The 20,942-nt window shown below is 43.7% G+C and overlaps 1 protein-coding gene across 1 annotated transcript in view; it reads right to left on the bottom strand.

Moving 5' to 3' along the window:
• Window positions 1–3,216: 3,216 nt before the first annotated feature.
• lars2 (leucyl-tRNA synthetase 2, mitochondrial) overlaps window positions 3,217–20,942 on the bottom strand; it is a 31,834-nt gene continuing 14,108 nt past the window's right edge. Inside the window, exons 4-21 of the mRNA XM_072394589.1 lie at window positions 20,455–20,546; window positions 20,290–20,350; window positions 20,091–20,180; window positions 19,647–19,790; window positions 16,280–16,387; window positions 15,097–15,256; window positions 14,528–14,632; window positions 14,141–14,256; window positions 13,756–14,039; window positions 10,430–10,528; window positions 8,402–8,539; window positions 8,215–8,318; window positions 7,461–7,640; window positions 7,049–7,218; window positions 6,158–6,235; window positions 5,943–6,054; window positions 4,856–4,983; window positions 3,217–3,566 (exon numbers count right to left, since the gene is read on the bottom strand). Of these exons, the coding sequence (XP_072250690.1) occupies window positions 3,387–3,566; window positions 4,856–4,983; window positions 5,943–6,054; window positions 6,158–6,235; window positions 7,049–7,218; window positions 7,461–7,640; window positions 8,215–8,318; window positions 8,402–8,539; window positions 10,430–10,528; window positions 13,756–14,039; window positions 14,141–14,256; window positions 14,528–14,632; window positions 15,097–15,256; window positions 16,280–16,387; window positions 19,647–19,790; window positions 20,091–20,180; window positions 20,290–20,350; window positions 20,455–20,546 (2,349 nt within the window). The 3' untranslated portion in view covers window positions 3,217–3,386. The remainder of the gene's footprint in view (window positions 3,567–4,855; window positions 4,984–5,942; window positions 6,055–6,157; window positions 6,236–7,048; window positions 7,219–7,460; window positions 7,641–8,214; window positions 8,319–8,401; window positions 8,540–10,429; window positions 10,529–13,755; window positions 14,040–14,140; window positions 14,257–14,527; window positions 14,633–15,096; window positions 15,257–16,279; window positions 16,388–19,646; window positions 19,791–20,090; window positions 20,181–20,289; window positions 20,351–20,454; window positions 20,547–20,942) is intronic.

The following is a 20,942-nucleotide window of genomic DNA, read 5'->3' as shown; positions in this document are numbered from 1 at the left end:
ACAATGTATATTTGACATTTACTCAAATTGAACCACATACTTTGGGGGGAGTAATTCTGTTTGGTGAAACCATTTAGATATCTGAAATGTGCTTTTCCAGAGATCTGAACAGGTGGACAAAGGTTGGCACCTGGACACGCACATCCAACCATTTCTACTTGTGCAATAAACAACCGATAGGATGAATAAAGCCATAAAACTGTACTGTAATATATGAGACGGAAACAGTGTAGTCAGCCCTGCAGCCTGGACCCACAGCAACACATTTTAGTTTTCTTTCCAATAAAAGAAAACTTTAGTGGACATATATTTTCTGACAGTCCTAGTTAAATTTGTGTGTGTGGGGGGGGTCTGGGATGTTAATGGGGCCTCTCCGCTGCTGCTAGTGGTATAATTAAAATAGCATGTTTACTGCAAGCAAGGCTCGACCATCTGTATGTTTTAAGGATACAGAGATAATACATCTTTTTCAAGCCGTGTGCTTAACTGGCTTTACTCCTCTCTGACACATATTTATTGAAAACAGCTGGGGTTTCATGAAGCAAACACCCCAGAGAAGTTGTTCACATGCCAACTGATGTTATTCACACGGAGGTTTATTAAAAGTGTAAGCTGTTTTTTTTTTTTAAAGAACACAGCAGAAGCTGCAAAGTTGTGATATATACGCATTTCCTCATAAAGCAGAACAGAGAGATGTTACTGGCAGGGTGGTTTTCATTATGCATATGGAAAGTGCTAATGGAATGAAAATGTACTGTGACATGAGAAGAACACCAAATATCCCACACGAATGGGATCCGACTTTGACGTGTTACTGTACAAATGATATGTTTAACTCTTTGTGTGGTTCCTTTTTGCTGAGAATAATTCAAACACGCAGCCTCAGAAGCTCTGAAGAAAAAAAAACTGAGCTAGTTTAGCTTTACTAGTTGTGTTTTACTGTCGTTAAAACTTCCAACATGAAGCCTTTAGGCTTTCCATAATATTGCTGCTGTCATGTTGGAAGCAAGCGGGCTGTATCTCATTAAATCAAAGCACCCCATATACCTTTGCAACCTGCATCACAAAGTTTATGGCACACTTAAGTGTTGAATTCAAGGCGAGCTTCTTGTACGATAAAACAATAGCATTTGCGCAAAGGCACGTGCAGTTGGAAAACTTCATTCAAGCAGAGCAGCAATTTTTGTCTCGTGTACGATTGAATATTTGCATTCCCACGCGTGTAGCGTCATCCTCGACACAATTAAAGCACCATTGCTCACAGAATGAGGTCACATAAAGAACATCCAAAGATAACCAAATTATCAGCCTTGGGGTCAGCCCTAAGATGCATTACTGTCTGTCCCCCTGTGAGAATGCACAGTCCAGTTCAGGGACTGGACGTGCAGTGGAGGGTGACTGGAATTGTGTTGCTGTGAGCCTCGCCCTAATTCCCCCCCCATCCACCCACCCACCCACCCACCCACTCACTCGTAGAGTTTCTCAAGAGGAGGAAAGTGATTTTCTTAATCATCAAAGACAACTTGTGCTGCACATCTCTTGTGTAAGAAAGGCTATGACAGTGTTCTAAGGAGAAAGTGAGTCACAGCACAATACCGCTGACTATTCACAGTCGTCATGGCAACTGCAGAGCTGACAAAAAGTGCTAAACGATTGCAGAGGCTGACGGCGATAGCATTAATTGTTAAAGAAAATGCATCAGTACACCTCAGACCTCATTTCAGCAGAAACACTGTGCAGGAATATCTGTTCATTCTAAGAGTGTTAACTTTCAGTGTGGGAACAGTTTTCCGGCCGTCTCTGACCCGTCTAAAAACAGCTACGCTGGAGCTCCATGTAATGACACAGCCACTTCAGCCAATTGTTCAAACCAGTTCAGGTTCGTATGTTTAGAAGCTGCCGAGAGCGGAGAACCTAAAAGGAAAGTGTGAAAACAGCTGCAGCGATGACACAAAAGTCCAAGTGATTGTGGGTCACAAACAAACTCCAGTGGATCTAATGGTTAGTGCACACAGTAATGTTGAGAGGATTAAATCATTTATTACAGACACAAAGATGAAGCAAAAGAAAATTCACAAAGGCTGCATCTGTCCTTTTTCTGTTTTGTGCTGTGGCGTCTGGCTGAGGTCATTTGCATAATTTGAGAGGATACAGAGAACACCGAACACAGTTGTGGCTCCCCTCCTCTCATTCCTGGTTTCTCTTCCTGTTATTCTGTCTCTCCTGAGAGCCCTTTCCTGTCACCTGATGGCCTGCGATAAATCCCAGAAATATGGAAAAAGGTTTGTGGGTCTGGTAAGGAATATTGTTTTTCCATGTGTACTGCTTTCATTCACAAAGTATCACTAAAAAAACCCTCATTTTTATCACTTACAAAATGAGACAAGACAGCCTGACTTCATCAGTCATGTGCTGTTCCTCCTGTTATCACATAAAAGCATGTCCTAGAACAGAAGCTGACCTTGCAAAAACCGATGAGTGAACTGCACATTTCAGAATGTGCACGTTCGCACACTGACACTAGGAGACATGTTAGTCATACACATGGCAAAACCTTTTAGATTAATCAGAGTTGTGGGCACTAAAAGTTGTGCAGGATGCTTGCACGTATCAGATGACCGCTTACTCACACAGGCTTTAAAGATAGGCCTGTGGGTGGGCACACAGATACATTTCAGTGCCTCTGGCGTGTGTGCTCTGCCAGGACAGCACTTACAGCTGAGTCATGTTGGCCCAGGGTTGAGACACAGAGCTGATGAGCAGGCGCTGCTGGCAATGGACAACCGAGATGTGATGGAGAGGTGAAAAATCCCCACCGACACGATGCTCTTCGGTTACCTCCACCTGACTTTTTTTCTATGGCAGAAGGGTTCACAGACAGTTCACAGCGGAACACCCCAAAGCCAACAGTCCATATACGGTGCTTAGAGGAAATCTGCAGCTACAAGAAGAAGCACAGACGTACGCAAACACTGATAAGGCAGATCGTGATTGTGTGACTCAGCTGAGACACGGAGCAGAGAGGCTGTGGCAGTCTCAGAGGTGTGAGGCATCAGTCATGTGTGCAGCGCTGAAAGAGGTGGTACAGAAGGAGAGACCGTGAATGATGTCTGGAATCTGAAGTGGTGCTTGGACAGTCGAGAGGTTGTGATTAACAGCAGGCTGATGTGAAGGTGCCGAATCTCACTCGGCAATGTTTCCAGAGACTACTGAAACTGTTTCTTCAATCTTTTAATATAAACCGTAAAATATAAATAAAATATCTCTGAAGAAATTTACAGATGACAGACTCTCATTCAGTCTTTCTCTTATTACATTGAAAAGTCCACTTTTCTTGTCTTTCTCTGTGCTGAGTCTCTGACTGACAGACAAAAGAAGCCCAAACGTTACACGTCAACAAGGAAGTTGATGAGGGCCGTCCTGGGGGACAGGATGACTCGCTTGATGCTGCGCTCGCTCAGAAACTTCTGTCCAATGGGGCCCTCCAACACCAGCTGCTGGACCCGATCAGTGTCTTTGGACACCTGCAGAGGCACCGTCACTGTGCCACAGGCCTTGTTGTTTATCTGAGGGCATGAGATAAAAGGCAAGAGATGAGAGAAGTTACTGATTTGTTCTTTCTAGGGTTTTCCATTAAGCTATGTGAAGCTGTACCTAAACGCTTTCCTGGCACAAGGGTCCCAAAATAACAGACTCCACCTCTCAGTCTGCATATACAGTACACCCTTTCAAACACATAGTTAGTGGTAGGTATGGGAAGGGCACTCAGTCCTGTATGTTTAGAAGCAAGTGTATGCATACACACGCTGGATATGATCATGTCTCTGGAAACGGTTGCAAATTAATGGTGTGTGGGTGCGTGTGTGTGTGTGTGTGTGTGTGTGTGTGTGTGTGTGTCTTAGAGGCCATGCCGCTCACCCTCAGCCTCCTTTCTGGGACAAACCTCAAGAGCATGATTAGAAGAAAGAAGGCATGTGGAAGCCCACAACAGAGAGCTCAGTCCAGAGGAAAACCAACATCATCATCACTGAGCGCTGGGAGCTCAGATACGTGCTCTCTTTCTGTATTTGTGTTTGTAAAACTATCTTTGTGAGGTCAAGGAGTTTGAGGTTGAGACTCATTCGGAGATTTTAGGGCATTTTAGCGATCCCCACTTTCTCACATGCACCCGTCATTCTTAGCTTCAACGCCTCGATGTTCCCACTGCCAGTCAGCACACTAAAACTAAAACTCTAAAGCTTCCTGGAGATCTACACGATCTATAACTACTACTTCCCTAATCCTAAACCTAATCTTCATTTCAACCTAATCCTATCCTGACCATAAAACATGGCTGACCTTATATTTACAGCACAGGAATGTGCTTTTTGTCTCCAAAAGGAAGGCACGCCCCCATAATGTGACTTTGTAAATAAATTTAGGTTCCCACAACATGAGTAATAACTAAGCCACACTCATATGCACGCACACTCTTTAAGTCCACGAGACAACATCCGCTGCCAAACCGGGAGCTTTCACTGTTTGGAAGCTCACAGGCAGGAGTGAAAAAGTGCACTGGGGAGGAACAGTGTAGCCAACACTGTAGTAACATGGCAGCTCTGTTATTGGCTTTTAATGGCTGACCAACTTGTCTATTTACCTTAAAGCACATCACTCAACATGCTGACACATAAACACACACATACAGGTGCACACACACACATGTGCACGTGCAGTCTAATCATAGGCCCTCTTGAAAATTGCACTGTGATTGCACGGCTTTTGCTTGACATTTTTTTTTATCGATGCAAATCTTTCATGCGGATCCTGCATCCATGCAGTTCATGTGTCAGAGTAAGAGTTTATGTGATCCTACCAGCACAGAAACCTCCACAAAGTCAGGGACCTCCAGATACTGGGGGTCCACAGTCGGCCAGGACTGTTGCAGGACGTCTCCTCCCCGCTGGAGGACGGGGCTGAGGGGGTTTTTCACCTGGCAAAGACCTGGGAGAGATGAGCATTACAAACAACACTTACTGTCAGACTAAATATAGATATGCTGAGGTACTGTTAAATAGTTGGCACAAAAAAAACAACAACAAATAGAAAAGTAGCTGCGGACCTCGGCCAAGGGTCAAACAACAACCCAGCTGCCCTTCTACCTCCTATCCTGACTCTGAGCTACACCAGCGAGTGTACATCCTACTGGAGGCACAAGGGAAGGATGTGAACTTCCTCCATCCTGAACTGTGTGTGTAAAATTACGACCAGCCAACGAGAGAGCGCAGCAGAGGTCACATGTCCCTCATCTGTCTGTCCTGTTTATGAACTGTTTAACAAGCACGTAGGTGAGCACAAACAAAACACACACACATTCCGTCCTCCCGGCCATCATCTGCCAGCTTTTCCTGACTCTGGCTATCAGCTGGACTCTGTGTTCTTCCGGGAACCCCTCTTCTCTCAGCTGTGTGCTGAAATCTTGTGTACGTGTGTCAACAACAATAAAGGGATGTCCTCCGGGCCAGGACCAGGGCGAGCCTCTACTCGAGGCATGAAAAGTGACGCTGGATCTTCCTCTCTATTGTTTATTGTTACAGAAGGCTTGACAGCACTGCTCTCCATTTTTATTTGATGGACAGTCATTGGATTACAGGTTAAATGTACTTTAGATTTGTTAATGCGATTAATTACAGAAAAATAAAAAGCTTGATGTTTCTTTTTATTTAGGTGATTTACTGCTTGTTTCATCACTGCGGAGTAAATATTATCTTTTGAATAAATGTTTGTAAAATTATGAAGTGACGTATGGATATTTTACATTCAAAGGGAAATCCTGCTTCTCTGTTCTTCATCATATGACGGATGACAGCTGCCTTTCCTTACTGCCAGTCATTTTACACCACACGCATGCTCTGTTTGTGAGAGGGAAATTTAAATTTGCCAACAGTCTGAATGCCACCAACCTGCCCAGAGTTCAGAAGCCAAGTGAGGAGCCATGGGCGCCGCCATCACAACCAGGGCAGCCAGACCTTCCTCGAACTCCACACTGTGCTGCAACACCCTGACCGTTGCACCCTGAACGCACACAGAGACACGTGCTGGTAAAAATGTTATCATCCGAATGTTTTGAACAGTAATTGTGAGATGTTTCCTTTAAGGTATGCGAGGGTGCACTCACACTCAGTGTGTTGGTGAGTCCCATTAGACGAGAGATGGCTGCGTTGAAGAGGAAGTCCTCTGTGAAGTGAGCAGTCACCTGAAAATATATGGTGGGGCTCATTAGATGTATGAATGCTTTCATGTGGACCGATTGTGTCAAGGAATATTTCTGCCTCTGATGACTCATTACTAAACATTGAGAGGCTTAAAGGAGCATCCCTGTTACAATGAGTGTGTACCAACTGGGAATGTGTTAGCATCCCCATGTTTAGCCTGCTGGGAAGAAGAGTCCTCTAGGGAATGGCCTTAGAGGGATGTTGATCAATGTGACTTTTCTGTGGGGCACATCAAAGGACAGCTTCAGCTTTGAGGCCTCATAGCAAACAGCCCGAGGTCGTTTAAAAGCTCTGATGGGAGGGGAAAGCGAATCCAACCTGGCAGCCAAAGTAGGCTATTTATAAAGTGTGAAAGCGGAGGGAGCGGATTTAAAATCAATTTTTATCCCCCTCTGCTGTCGCTCTTCACTCTGGGGGTTTCGGGTTGCAATAGATGCTGGGACACAAGACTTTATACAGTTGAATTGAGTGATTTATTGCTCATATGCCATCATCCTATACCTTGTATCTGAGAAACGAAGCTTATTGTTGTCAGTTATTAAAGTGTCATGATTGACATTCAAATAATGTCCACAGATAACTAGCACTGTGAAGAAGAGAAAGCAGACCAACATTAAGGAATTGAACATGAATAAACATAAACTTTTTTGTAAAATCGGTGTGGATTTTGAAAAGGAGCCCATAGCTGACCCCTGCTGGTAAGAATTCCTACAAAAAGTCACTTTCAAAAAACATCAACATGAGACTTCATCTCATCAAAGATCACAGCAAGTCAACCGCTGCAGAGCAGCTACCTCTTGAATCGCATAGTTCTTGTTTCCCCAGATCTTCTGGACCTCTGCCATCTCCTTCTTTTTCAGCAAGGAGGGGTTGGGAACGTCTCCGAGTTGCCGGGCTCCTCTCAGCTTGGTCACCAGCTGCCACAGTCGAGACTGCCATCGCAGAACGCCAGGAAGAGCATCCGCTGGAGCGGGTTAACACACACAAATGCAGAAGCAAAGGATAATTTGATAAATAATGTGGAAAGAACAAAAAAAAAAAAAAAAAGTCATCAATTTGATAACAGTTTCTTTTAGGTGACGATTCATGACGTAAAGACAAAGTCTACTCGTTAAAAAAAAAAAAGAAACTAATATCCTCTGCATCATTCCTAATTAGTGTTCATGAATATTTCAATGCATCCGCATCATTAGCATTTAGGCTCACTCTTGACATTCCAGAGGATGTCTTGCTCGGGCGGTGCAGCGTAAAGGATGTAGAGTCGAACTGTGTCCACGCCGTACTGCTGCACCACCTCTTGGGGGTCCAGGCCATTGTGTTTGGATTTGCTCATCTTCTCCCACGTCACCTCGATACGGCCACCGCTCAGTGCCACCGGCTCCTTATCTAGAGGAAGGGTGGTGTGTCAGATGTCAGACAAAGCTGGGAAAATTCTTCAGGAATGTCCAAGTTAGTTTCTTCAGTGTTAGGAATTTAACAACAATCTGACAGTGTTAAGTCAATAGATTCTAGTGTCAATCAATTTTATCTGGAGAATGTCACTTGTATTGTCCTAATGGGTCCCGTTCAGCCAAATTTAACAAAAGAAAGAGGAAGGAACGCTTGGATAAAGAACTTTTACTTTTACATTTACTCGTTTATTGAGCAACAGCTTAAAGCTGAACAATTTTTAGGTCTCCTAAGCAGATTTTCTATGATTTCACTTTCATCAGGTGTGGCTGCTTAAAATATGATTCAGTTGGAAGAAGCAATGAAGCACAAACCAGAGAGGGCTCGGCAGAAAACACTGATAGAAGAGGGATACTGTTATCGCAAACTACTACAATTCAAAGAAGCATTCTTCTTTTCTTTTCACGTGTCAATCAGAAGCTGTGTCATCCCGCAGATTCATATGGAAAGAAGCCATCTGTTACAAATGCGTCACATTAACAAACACGCTGTAGACTCGGTTAGTGTGTACCTGTGAAGTCTATTTCTTCTCTCTTCAGGTACTGGCCGCTGTCTGACAGTTTAAAGGTCTGGCCCTTGATCAGACCCTGGATTAGCAGTTTCCAAAAAGGTTCCCTGGAAGACAGAAAGGGTTCACTGACACGCACACACTGAGAACGCCCGGACATCAAGAGCACATAAATCACAGTTTATTCCACCTGTGGCCCACGAGACCTTGATCCTTGCAGAAATGGCAGAGGAAGCGAGCATAGTACAAGTGCATGACAGCGTGCTCCTTCCCGCCGATGTACACGTCCACGGGCAGCCAGTGATCTGCGAGCTGTCGCTGGAAAGGCCTGAAGAGGAAGAGCAAATTTACTGTGGCTCGAAGCCCATTCGTGCTGTTAAAAACAAAGAGCTCAGTAGTCTTTATGCCTTCTCCCTCCCTAAGAGTTCTGCAGATGGAGTTCATGCAGAGGTCATGGTTTCTTTATTTCGTAAACATCAACATATCTAGCACCGCTCATGCTTACGTCTCTATTTGTCTCTCTATATACTGTTTCATGTCAAATGCATGGCTTCATATCATGTTTTCTTCTGAGAAAACACAGAGACCAAATCGTCATGAGGATGTATGAGATGCTCAGGCTTTAACTTTCCTAAAGAGTATTTGATTGTTCCACTGCTATTGACTGTTATACAAACACCAACCATTTCTTTCTCGTTTCATACTATCATATACTTGTGCAGAGCATAACTTGTGTTGCAAAACAGTTCAAACTAAGTTGCTTCGCTTTGTTTACAAAATCGGTTTGAGTCTTAGAGTCTTGAATTAGATTCGTCGGCAACTAAAAGGAGCAAAGAAGATTTTTGCTTCTGTAAGTTTCATATTATATTCTTAGACAAGGTTGTATGAGACGACGCTGGCTGTTGCGTGATTTCTCACAGACATTCCCACACTCGTCCTGCAGGGGGCAGGCTGATTCTGACACACAAGGATGAGGTGAACAGCAGCATCCTGAAGCCTCTCCTCTTTAACCGGCCTCACACTCAAAAGAAGTCTCACATGTTAACAGTTAACCAAAAGTGTTTCTCTAGATCTCTGCATGGCAGCTGCATGTAGTTAGCCTGACTGTTGCGATGATCAGCATTAATGATGTTCTATAAAGGCACACTGCTATCTCAGTGCATCACTTTTTTACACAGTCATTACCCTCCTTCACACCTCTCTGCCTCTCACTTCCCCCGTTGTGGTTGATGAGGTCTCTGGATGATTGAACCAGAGGAAAAAAAAACAAAACTTATTAACTTACAATGCTGAAAATAATTTAGCCTATTAGATGGCATCAGTTCACGGAACTCTAATACATAACAATGCACAAACTCCCATATGGCACCACCCTCTCATCCCCTTCCTCTTTCTTGCTACTCTCAACATCTCTTGCTTCTTATTTTCCTTTTTCCCTCCAGTGCATGTAAGGCTCTGGGAGCCAGCTGAAATGCACAAATAGTGTAATTACTTTTTCTGTTGCGCCATAATCTGTCCAGCTCGAGAAAGCAATAGAGAGAGCAGTTCCCTTCCCTTTTAAAGCAGCTTTACTGCTAGGTCAGGGCACTGGGAAATTAATCTCTTTTGTTAAGCTCAGGGTATCGCCACCATCCCAGCAGGTGACAGCCATGGCTCCATAATCTCCGTTGGCAGAGAATGAAACTTTCAGGGAAGAGTGTGCGCATGTGTATGTGTGTGTGTGTGTGTGTGCATGTACACAGCCAGTATATGAATGTTTGAAATGGGTAAGTGGGAGATAGAGTGGGTGATACACAGTGAGCATAATTATATGGTCCAGCATAATGTTCTCAAAAAGCGCCGACAGCATAAAATGTTTGTGTGAACTTAAATGTGTGTGTGTGTGTGTGTGTGTGTGTGTGTGTGTGAGCCAAGAGAGAAAATCAAGTATGCATTTACGCAGCAGAAATCACAAAGAGACTATGTTCTGATCTAAACAGACATATATGCACTGAAACTTTTACTTTTATCCGCTTCAATTCATTTCAATTCGAACAGACAGAAGGACTTTATAATCGGTGTCGTTTGTGCCAAAATCTGTCACGGCAGGAGAAAAAAGAAAAAAAAAAAAACACGTGCTCAAGAATAAGCAGACAAACGTTAGCGCTGGTTGACTTCAGAGAAACAAGAAAAAAAAATAAAAATAAAGAGTGAAGTTGCACGAGGTGGCTGCACCTACCCATCTGTGTTTTGGGGGTCCGTGTACCTAAAGTAGTACCAGGCTGAGTCCACAAATGTGTCCATGGTGTCAGTCTCCCTCCTCGCTGGGCCCTTACATCTGGCATTAGAGAGACAGACAGACACAGATGGCAGAGGCAGCACAATCATTATTAGGTTGACAAATTAGAGCAAATGAACGATCCCTGTTTGCATGGACAGAGAATTGTGAGTTTGAGAGTGTAAGCTGGCTCCATCTGGCTTTTGGGGGTCATGTCCCTGCAGAGAAGCACAGCTGAAGCCAGACTGGCAGCACAGCTCTGTTCTTGTGCCCTGACTAACAGGCTGTGCTAACAGAGAACGAACTGGCATGCCTCACTCATGATTGTGTGTTTGTGTTGGAAATGCCACCTTGTAGCCCTTTTTTTATCCAAGCCAAACAACACTTTAGGGCGCGATTCAAATGTGCCAACGGCATTTTCACAGTGCAGGAGAGGACAGCCACAAAGGCACGGGGAGAAAAGAGCTTTTTGGGGAGTGTTCTTTTGCTACAGACTTAAAGCATTTAACGGAACAGCGAAGGCGCCTGCCTTTGAGTTTATAATGAGTCTCAACTGATTTGAAATCGGTGTCCCAGAAAGATAAACAGTAAAATAGCTCTGAGCTTTGTCACACTATGGGCAACAGCTCTGGTGTTGTTTCCTGGACTTTACGGGATGTTTCTGTATCGTCTCTCTGTCTAATTGCCTGACATTCTCGGTCTCATAGTCAAAATTTTTAATAACATACTCACCGGCAGACACAATGAGAGGCAAAAATGCCTCGACCACCTACCATATCAGTCTATAATAAGGCTCTGATGATGAGGTAAGAGCCGAGTGTTGCCTAGCAACAAGGCTAAGGTGTAGCAAGGTTAATGTTTGGAAGCCAGGTGTTGTTTCATATGATGAGAACACAGCAGTATAATAAAGCCTGGCCATCATGACACAACACCGGGAAACCTCTTGAAATGAAGAAAGAAAAAAACTGCTTAAACAAGGGACATTTCTCAAGTCTTCACTTACTTTAGACAGGAGGCCGACCGAATGCCTGAGTGTGTTTTTTGACTGGCAGCTTATACCTCCTTTTGAAGACAAGATTAGTCGACACACACACGTAGTTTTCTGTCGGTAAATAACACTTCTCTGAGCCTCAAAGGAATACTTATAGCACAACCGGATAACTAAATCTGGAGCAACCTGTGTGAATGAGTATGCAAAGTGCGAGTGTGTGTTAGGAGGATGAGCCAGAAAGAGCCAAAAGGCTCTCAAACAGATGCAGCAAGGGAGGCCGCTGCCCACTCCACTAAAGTCCTCTTCCAAAAGAAAACAGTCCTCCATCTGCTGTGTGTCTGTGTGACTGCCCACCAATGTGTTTGTGCCGCGCAAACCAGGAGGTCTCTCTGTTTACCTGCGAGTACACGGAGCACACACTTGCACGCACACCCTTTTAATCAGGCTAAGCCGAGGCAGGCTTCAGTTGGCAGGCTAATTTACAGTGCCATAGAGGGTCTGAGACAAGATGAGCACACAGGAAATGACTTCCTCAAGGACAGATAAAACTGCTTCTGCTGCCCATCTCTCACCACCCAGCTCGTCTGTGTTCCTCTCCAACTTTAATTGGACATGGTCGACGAGTGAAGAGAACAAATTTCGACAGACACTCGACGACGGAGGGGAGACGGGTAGAGGCGGGTAGAGGGGAGATAACGGCGTCTTCGGGATTGTTGCCATCAATCACTGCTGATGGGAGAAATTATAGTAGCTTTGCGGAAGTGAGTGAACACAATCTGATGACTTGTGCCATCTGCGACTGAGTGGGCCTTTGTTTTAATCAACATGGTGCCTTGACGGTGATTAGTCTTATTCAGAGAGGAATTCCCATGTCAGCATGGGACTCTTGAGACGCCAGTCGAGTAGTCATTCTGCATTTTCTGAGACGAGTTTCTGAGTGGAGTGTGTGTATGTGATTATGACTGTGTGCACTGTACATGTACGGTGTTTGTGTGCGTCTCTCTCTCTCTCTAGGCACAGCTGGCTTATGTAACCTCCATCCTCATCTCACCCTGCTTCTGTCACAGATGCCACTCTCTACATAACCTAGTCTGAACAACAGCATTAATCACACAATTTACAGGCTCTCTCTCTCAATGCTCCGTGCTCCTGTAAAGCTGTTAGTCCTCTCTGCTTGCCTGACAGCGGTTTTGTCAAAGCTGGTCTCCTGAGGAAACACAGGAAATACGGAAGAGAGGCATTCTCCGGAGAGGGTTTACTCGTAATTCAATTCTCACTCCATAATGCACAGCATAATTTCCCTAACTGCTCATGTTTCTCCAAAGATAAACAATTCTGAACCCCACTTATAATATCAAGCAGCTCGATGCCAGGATACTGTGTGCTAATGCTACCATATTTCAAGAGACACTGGTGATTCGCGGACCTAGTCAAGGGCTCTTCAGAGGGGTGATCACTTTGAAAATGGCTCAAAGATCCACAACTGAACATAGACGTCGTGGGCTTGGTGAGAGCCGTGATATAAGGGCTTCCCACACTTATCCTGAGAAGTCTTTTTCAAATATTTGTAATATTTGCTTGATGATTCTACATAATCCCATTTACTTGTGACCCCCTTTAAGATAAAGGAATGTTTTTTTGTGACCAGATCCAATAAACTGGTCGGCCTGCAGTCCAAATCTGTCCAAATCCTTCATTTGGACAGATTTGGACTGCAGGCCGACCAGTTTAGCCCACAACTCTTTAACTGGTAAGCCCTGTGTGCTTTGGTAATGTCCAGCTAAAATAAATAAGATCTTTCCTGATCAGGAAGTGTCTGAGTGTCTCACACAGCATTAATGGCAGACATGATGTACATTAATGTACCACGATACCATCGCAAATGCTGCGTTTTAATGCACGCATAGTCGGTCGGTCCATCTGCTCTGTATCCCAGAGGAGATGACATCCGGCTTTTACAAAAACAATTTAAAATGTTAATTCATCCGTTCAAATGGCAGTTTTCCCCTCAGTGTTTCTACAGTTTTTTGTGGCCAGAGTTTCATAAAGTGGGACAACAAAGACCCGAGCCTCCTTTTTCCCAAACCTCGACCTGGAAACAATCAGCGAGGCTCCATCTGTGGATATTAAATGTCAGGGGGGTGTATAGCAGGTCAAAAAAATCTAAGCTATATTATGCAAGGTCATCTAAAGCATGCAAACAGGGTACAGATGAACCGTGGAGAATCTCTCTGTATTACAGAGGTGTCTAATTAGAAAGTAAAAACTATTCTGCATCAAACCTCAGCATTCTCACCTGGGACATTCGCAGTTGACCCAGTCATGTGCAGCGTCAAGAGGCGACGCTCCTTTTCCTGTGAGAGACGGCATCTTTGGCAGAATAACGGGTAACTCCTCCTCGGGGACTGCAACTGCACCACAAGTCCCACAGTGCACCACAGGGATGGGTGTGCCCCAGTACCGCTGTCTGGAAATCAACCAGTCCCTCAGCTTGGAACTAGTAAGGTGGCCTCCCACCTTTTGCTCTCTGGCCTTCTTGGTAACAGAGTCAAAAGCCTGCTCTCTGGTGAGTCCTGAGAACTAAATAAAAGGGGAAAAAAAGAACCACTAGAGGATTTATCATTTTATGTTTATAACGAGGGAAATAGGATTGGGTTGTGGCCATCATCGTCCGAGCTGACCTCCTCAGAGTTGATCAGAGTTTGTGTGCCATCTTCATGGGTTTTCAACACTGTGGTCCAACTCAGGTTCAGGGCTCTAGCCACAGTCTGATCCTCCTCACTGCAGTCTGGAACACCTGTCACCACCGGATGCAGCGTGAACATGTAAAACATGCAATAAAACGTGGAAATACAAAGCTACACATTACTGATTCCAGGAGAGAATAAGATGAAAAAGCCTCCCTGTGGTGATGCTAAGCATGTTGTGATGTGGTTATCAATCCCTTGGGTTTCCCCGCTACTCTGTGAGATAAACACCCTCTAATTTCACTTCACATCTACAACACATCATAGTACAGGCAGACATGAAGAAAGGCTTTTCAAGATGTCAGTAACCCAGTAACTCACCAATCACTGTGTCCAGATAGTCATCAAATGCCTCCTTGTGAGAGATGACCAGGGGAACCCCCTGACCGGTGAACAGGTTGTGAGCCGTGACCTCTGTAAGAGAGTCTGGGGAGCGAGTGGTGAGACGTGTGAGAGACATTGCTGCTTCCCCTGGTGGCTCATTATCAACAACTGTTCACTACTGACACCACCTCAAAGGAATCGCAATTAACATAATCTGCAGCTATACATTAACAGATGGTTAATGTAAAGGATAAACGAGTCACAAACATGCATCCATACTGGTGAAAAGTTTTTAGGGATATATTTTCTCCCCTGAAGCACTTCTTTTGATTAGGCACAGCTGCATAAAGAAAATATAAAATATACAAAAAGCTGAACAATTTCAAGAGCTGTTTCCTGTTGACATCATGCAGAGTCAACTATGTTATTCTTAGACTGTAATGAAGGTAATAATCATGTTGCTGACAGGAAAACATCTAAACGTGTATTTTCCCTTAAAATAAGCCAGGAAAGCACAAACTTAAATAGATGCCCTAAAGCACCAGGGAGTGTGGAGAGATGCTAACCTCTGCCCGGTTGAAAGGCTTTCTCCAGCGCAGAGCGGACAGAGCTGCTGCCGTGCAGCAGTCTGTGGGAGGGCAGGATGGCCAGGTAAGCTGCTCCGAACACCGTCTCTGGGGAGGAGCAGTAGGCTGACAGGGTCTCCCCCGTCTCCTCACCGTTCACCTGGGGAGGTAAGAGAAGAAGAACGAGTGAGCTTCTCACCTCAAAAGAGCTGTGAGGAGGACCCGGCTGGCTTTCCAATTACAGTTCCGTTTCTGCCCAAACTGCCGAAACAATCCAATTATCAATCAGTGGGTGGACAGGAAGCGTGAGTTTCACCATGCACCACAGTATTACTCGCTTAATAAGTAGAAACCTAAAAAAAAATTAACATCTCAAACTCGAAATTTGTTGTTGGATCCAATCGATGACTTTGGCACCTTGTGATACATTGCCTCTGGGAGCTGTGAGGTGAACCTAACATGTACAGCGCCGTGTGGAGCTCTTTGACAAATAACAAGGCTACTTTGTAGAGTAGTTAACTTAATAGCAAAAGATGACGCCCTATCAATGATTAGAAAAATATAATGCCAAAGACATACTGATAAATATCAAAGGATATAATACAGTGTTAAGTCAGAGTGTAAAATAAGATAAGAAGCCATTCAAATAATTTAATAACTGTTATCTTTGACTTTACTTATTCATTCTGCCAGAGAAACCCTTCTCATGCTCAAAAACACAAGTGCTCTCTAACATCTATATTCATCTAAAAAGCTCAAAGCCTTTTCCAAGAAGAAACTGACTGAAATAACAGCATTTTCAAGCAGCACGCTTTAATAATCAAAGGGCTCTCAGTGGGGTTTTTGCTGCCACACAGATTGAAACTCCAGGCATGTGATGAACTGTATATGCAACTCCCAGAAATGCAAGTCAAAACTAATCATCTGTTTGGGGGAAATTTCCACTTGCGGATGTTTGCAGCTATTTTCCGAATAATAAAAGCGAGGGTTTCAGTGCTTCTGTGTGTGAGTTTAAAGGCAGAATCATCAGGAAACAACAAAATCAAGCAAAAAAGCAAGTAATCGGAAAGATGGATTAAAAAGAAAGGCAGAGAAAAGGGAGAACTGTGAGACACTTGATGTGAAAATGACGAATGAGTGAATGATTGAAAAGTCAGCAGAGGAGAAGAGGGATGCGACTCACCCTGAGTTTGACATCGAAGAAGCAACCGGTGCACTCTCCGATCCAGTTTGCCTGCATGGCTTTGACCCCATACCACTCCGGAAGGTCCTTCAGAGCGTCCAGGAGAGGCTGCAGGAAGGAGGCAGAGACAAAACACGAACGGTCACAACTTTGAAATAGGTGTGGAAAAAGCTAATACTCCATACTCAATATTCACAGTTGGACCAGATAAATCACCTTTGGTATTTAACTGGATAATGCAAATGACTACAACTCAGAGTGGCCTCTTTGGGGGCATAGTTCATTTATTTTTGACAAAGCATTCCATTCCCACCAGGTCGCAACATGTAGACAAAAAGGAATTTTCAAAAGCTCTGACCTCCGCTCACCTTACCTTCCTTGAAACCACAAAGCAATTGCTTATACACGCTCTGTCTCTTCCTCACACACAACAACAGTTTTTCTGGGTGATTAAAGTAACCTATGCATATCAACGAGGCTCAGGCCGAAAAGCCACAGCTGGTCTGCAGAAAGAGATATAATTCTCCATTTCCTTTTCAGGCCGTCACAATCTATTACCAACAAGCCCTGCTCAGCACGCACCGCCTCATCACGGATGTATCGATACAAGCATCGGCGACAGTCATCCCAAGCGTGAGTGCAGAGCATGACAGTTGTGCCTTTGTTCAAGAGTGAGAGAAAAAGAGACAACAAATCTGTGTTGGTGTGACTGAGAAACTCCGGCATCGAAACACAAGACTTAACCAGCAATGAGGAGAAACCGAAAAGCCATGACAGACAACCAAAGATGGCTATTGAGCGAGAGGCAATGCGTGGTTTTTCCTTCCTGGAACAGAAAAACACAGAAATGGCACAGAAGCGGGAGTAACTGAAATATGTACAGCAAGGACAAGAGTCTCCATGGCAACTAAGAAAAGCTTGAAAGAAAAGGCATGGTACAGCAATAACCCATGATTAGAGTGCATTTGAAAGAAAGACACCTCAAGTGTACTTCTGACAGAAATACTACACAATGCCTCAAGAATGCTTGGCTGGTTCAGAGATTTCAACCAGACTCCTCCAACTCACAAGCTGTTTGTGGTTAATTTATCAAAATTAATTATTATTTCTAGACAACTTTGTACGCTCACATTTGAACAGTACAATCACAGAACAATGCGCGGAGCTTGTAGTCAGAGAACAAATTGGATATTTGTGTGGTGTAATGGACCGGCAGTATTTGACTGACTGCAACAAGTGTGATTGTGCATGAAATTGAAAACTCAGCTGCAGCCACCTGATAATTAAGCATCCAGCGCGCTGTATATTACAATTTTATTATTAATATGCAGCCATTGTGCAACGTGGAACTACTTGACAGTTAAATTAATTAATATTGTCTGAAGTTAATGTTGTCTAGCAGACCTGAACACGTGCAGAGGCAAGCAGACGGAACGCACAAGCAGGAAATCAGAGTCCAATTGCATCACATTTTATTTGGCACGCTGCGGCTTGACACGCTCCTCCTTTTCATCCATCTGCCTTTCTCACTTCTTTCCCTTAACGCCTTCCTCTTCCTTCCTTCCCACCTCTCTGCTCGTCAGAGAAAATTAGAAATGCAGGGACACATTGTCACAGTAGGCTGCTTCCACCTCCACTCACAACTCTGACATGGACATGCATGGGCGACTTCAGCGCCACGGCTGGAACTGTCTGCCGCCGGTGGACAAAATGACCTCTTTTTTTTTTTTTTTTTTACAGCAAAAAAAAAAAAGACGAGTAAAGAGTAAATCCTCAAAGGACTTCTTTTTTTTTTTAATCCATATATTTAAAATCGAAAACATTTTTTCTTGACTGCCAACCACAGTTTAAAAGTTAAATATAACTATAAGTTGTATCAACTTATATTGATATAAGTTGCTCTGCCTGTCGTTCTTTTAGGCTTTAGCCTGTTTCATTTTGAGGGCAACAAGCAGAGCTGAAATAATTAGCAATATCACTAAATCTAATCAATTGAATCTAATGAACTTACTCTAAAGCTCCCTTTTGTCACGATTTTGACTCTTCAAACACAACAAGATATCATAAACTGCCTGCTTGACTGATGTTACAACTCTTTTTTTTTTTTTTAGCATTTTCCATAGACCAAATAACTTTGAAATATTGATGATCTCATCACAGAACAACATACTACTGATCAACCTTGTGAAACTCTGCCACACACCACCCACCTGGTTGCACACCCAACTAACCCCTGCCTTCGGTTCCATTCTGATGAGGCTTTGGCCAATAGCAGATGGATCAGCTGAACGGCCAGATGCATCTCTCAGATCTTAAGAACAACCCTTTCAAATACTGTTAATCTGCTGTAGATAGTTTTTAGACTTCTTCTTCTGTCCTCTACCTGTCCAGTTCCCTCTAAATCTTAATGAGACGCTGCACACCATGATGAGATATGTCAAGTTTTCAACTAACAGCTTTATGGGAATCAACTATTCCATGTCTGTCAAATTGTGTTATTTTTCAAATTTTCCCGAGATTCAACTAAGTAAGTGGGAACAAATGATGTGTCTTTGCGACAAAGCGCCCTTAGATGCGACTGAAAAACGGTTCTTTGCTGTGTTGTCTGTTATGTGTGGACACAACACTGGTTCATCCCCTGAATTAGGTGCCTTTTTATGCTTGAATGATTCATCAGTCAATGTTAAGTAGCTTAACAAAAGAAAATAATCATCTAAAAGTCAAAAGAAAAACTTTGAAACACCTTCAGAAAGCCCATTTCTGAAGACTACATGTCTGGCTCCTTAGAGGAATAATACTAGGAAATGAAGGACAGCTCAGGACTTCTGCACTATAAGTTATGTGGCTGCCGAGGCTACTTTTAAATGATATATTTCCGTTTGTCTGCAAGTGCTTTCCACATCCTCATGAAGCAATCACATTTGACACCTCTAAACACAGTGCATGTTAGCACTTGCACACCTACATGGCTAAAATTACACATAAAGGTGCTGCATGTCAAAGGCATAAATGTTGTTTCAGTACAGAGGGGCTAATTTCACCCTGCAGCAGGTCTGCTCACCCCTATGCTGAAAGGTTAAGGCTCATCAGTAAGGCAGGCTGACCCAAAGTCTGCTGGGGGTTTTTTTTCCTGTGAACAGAGAGGCCAGGCTGCAGATGACGGTCTCCAGGGGTCTGATTGCAGAACCAGAGAGGCAGGACTGCAGCTGCTGCTGCTACTGACGTGTCAGTCATGATTGTTATAAGAGGCGTCCAGCGCTTGTTTTTGTGTGACTGCTGGCCAGCCATTCAGATGGCACTTGTCACACACACACACACACAATATATATAGTTATAAACCACACTCTGACGCATAAAACAGCTTTACCTTCGCATAGTTTGTAGTCTTGATGAACCATTGTGTCAGCAGCTTCTGCTCCACCAGAGCACCAGACCTCCAGGATCGACCATTTTCATCCACCTGCTCATCTGCCAGCACTGTTTGATCAACTGGGTCCCAGTTCACCACAGCCTAAATAACACACACACACACACACACACATGCAAATGAACACCCACACAGTTCAAACGAAAAAGCAAAGCTTAGGAAAAAGTTTGGATTTAATAGACAGACCAAAAACGTACTTCATGGCTGTCCCATTTCATTAGACACAAATCAAAAGGCTTCAACCCTGCTTTCTTCTTTTCAATTCATTTATTTTCCTCAAAGAGTGATGAACATGCTGCGTCTACCACTTCTTTAACTGTCAGGAATCCCACACTAAATCCAATAATGTCATTCCTTCCAAAGGCAGACAAAGACAATTCCTACCTCCTTCTGATATGCCAATCCAGCTTCAAAGAGCTTGATGAACAAATACTGCGTCCACCTGTAGTAGTCCGGAAGACAAGTGGTCACTTCCTATCAGGAAAGGCCAGAGTTAGGTCTGCAGTGCACACTCAGAGGAGAGCAAATAAGACTATAAGGTGTCTTACGCGCCGATACTCTACTTTCATGAGTTCCTGCTTACCCGATCCCAGTTGAAGCACAGTCCGAGGCTGTCCAGCTGCTCCCGCATAGACTCTATGTTACTGAGGAGTTAAAAAGAGCGTTTGTGTAAATACTGTATATGAGTACTTTTATACGCACACATAGACAATGTAAAAATCACATAATTAGATGTAATTTCACGTACCTCTTAGTCCACTCCTCTGGGTCAAGACCTCTTTCTATCGCTGCATTCTCAGCAGGAAGTCCAAAAGCATCCCAACCCATCGGATTCAGCACCTGTCAATACGATTACCAGCACTGTATCAGTTGTCATTAGTTAATGACTGAAAAAATTGGTCAACAGCTGTGTTGCTATGTGAAAAATACGACACAGCGTCTGTCGGATTTTTAAGTGGGGATGACAGAAATGGATTTTCGCTCGTTGGTAACTTTGCTCCATCCTACCGTGATGTCATTTCAGGCATTAATCTATCAAAGCAAAACAGTCTACGCTGTCTTAACATGGAACTAAAATGGAGCCAAAATGTGTATATGATGTTCCCTGCTGAGATTAAAACTTCTTTACACATTTAGGTGAATGTATGCAGACTAACTCAAGGTGCAACATAAAGTAAAAGTGAGTGAAAAAGCAAAGCTAAGGAGGTAACAGCCACGAACAAGTCAACATTATAT

Source organism: Leuresthes tenuis, unplaced genomic scaffold, assembly GCF_036924035.1.
Source record: "Leuresthes tenuis unplaced genomic scaffold, fLeuTen1.0.hap1 SCAF_10, whole genome shotgun sequence".
NCBI lineage: Eukaryota > Metazoa > Chordata > Actinopteri > Atheriniformes > Atherinopsidae > Leuresthes > Leuresthes tenuis.
The sequence above is the reverse complement of the archived record's forward strand: the minus strand, read 5'-3'. Positions and strand labels throughout refer to the sequence as shown.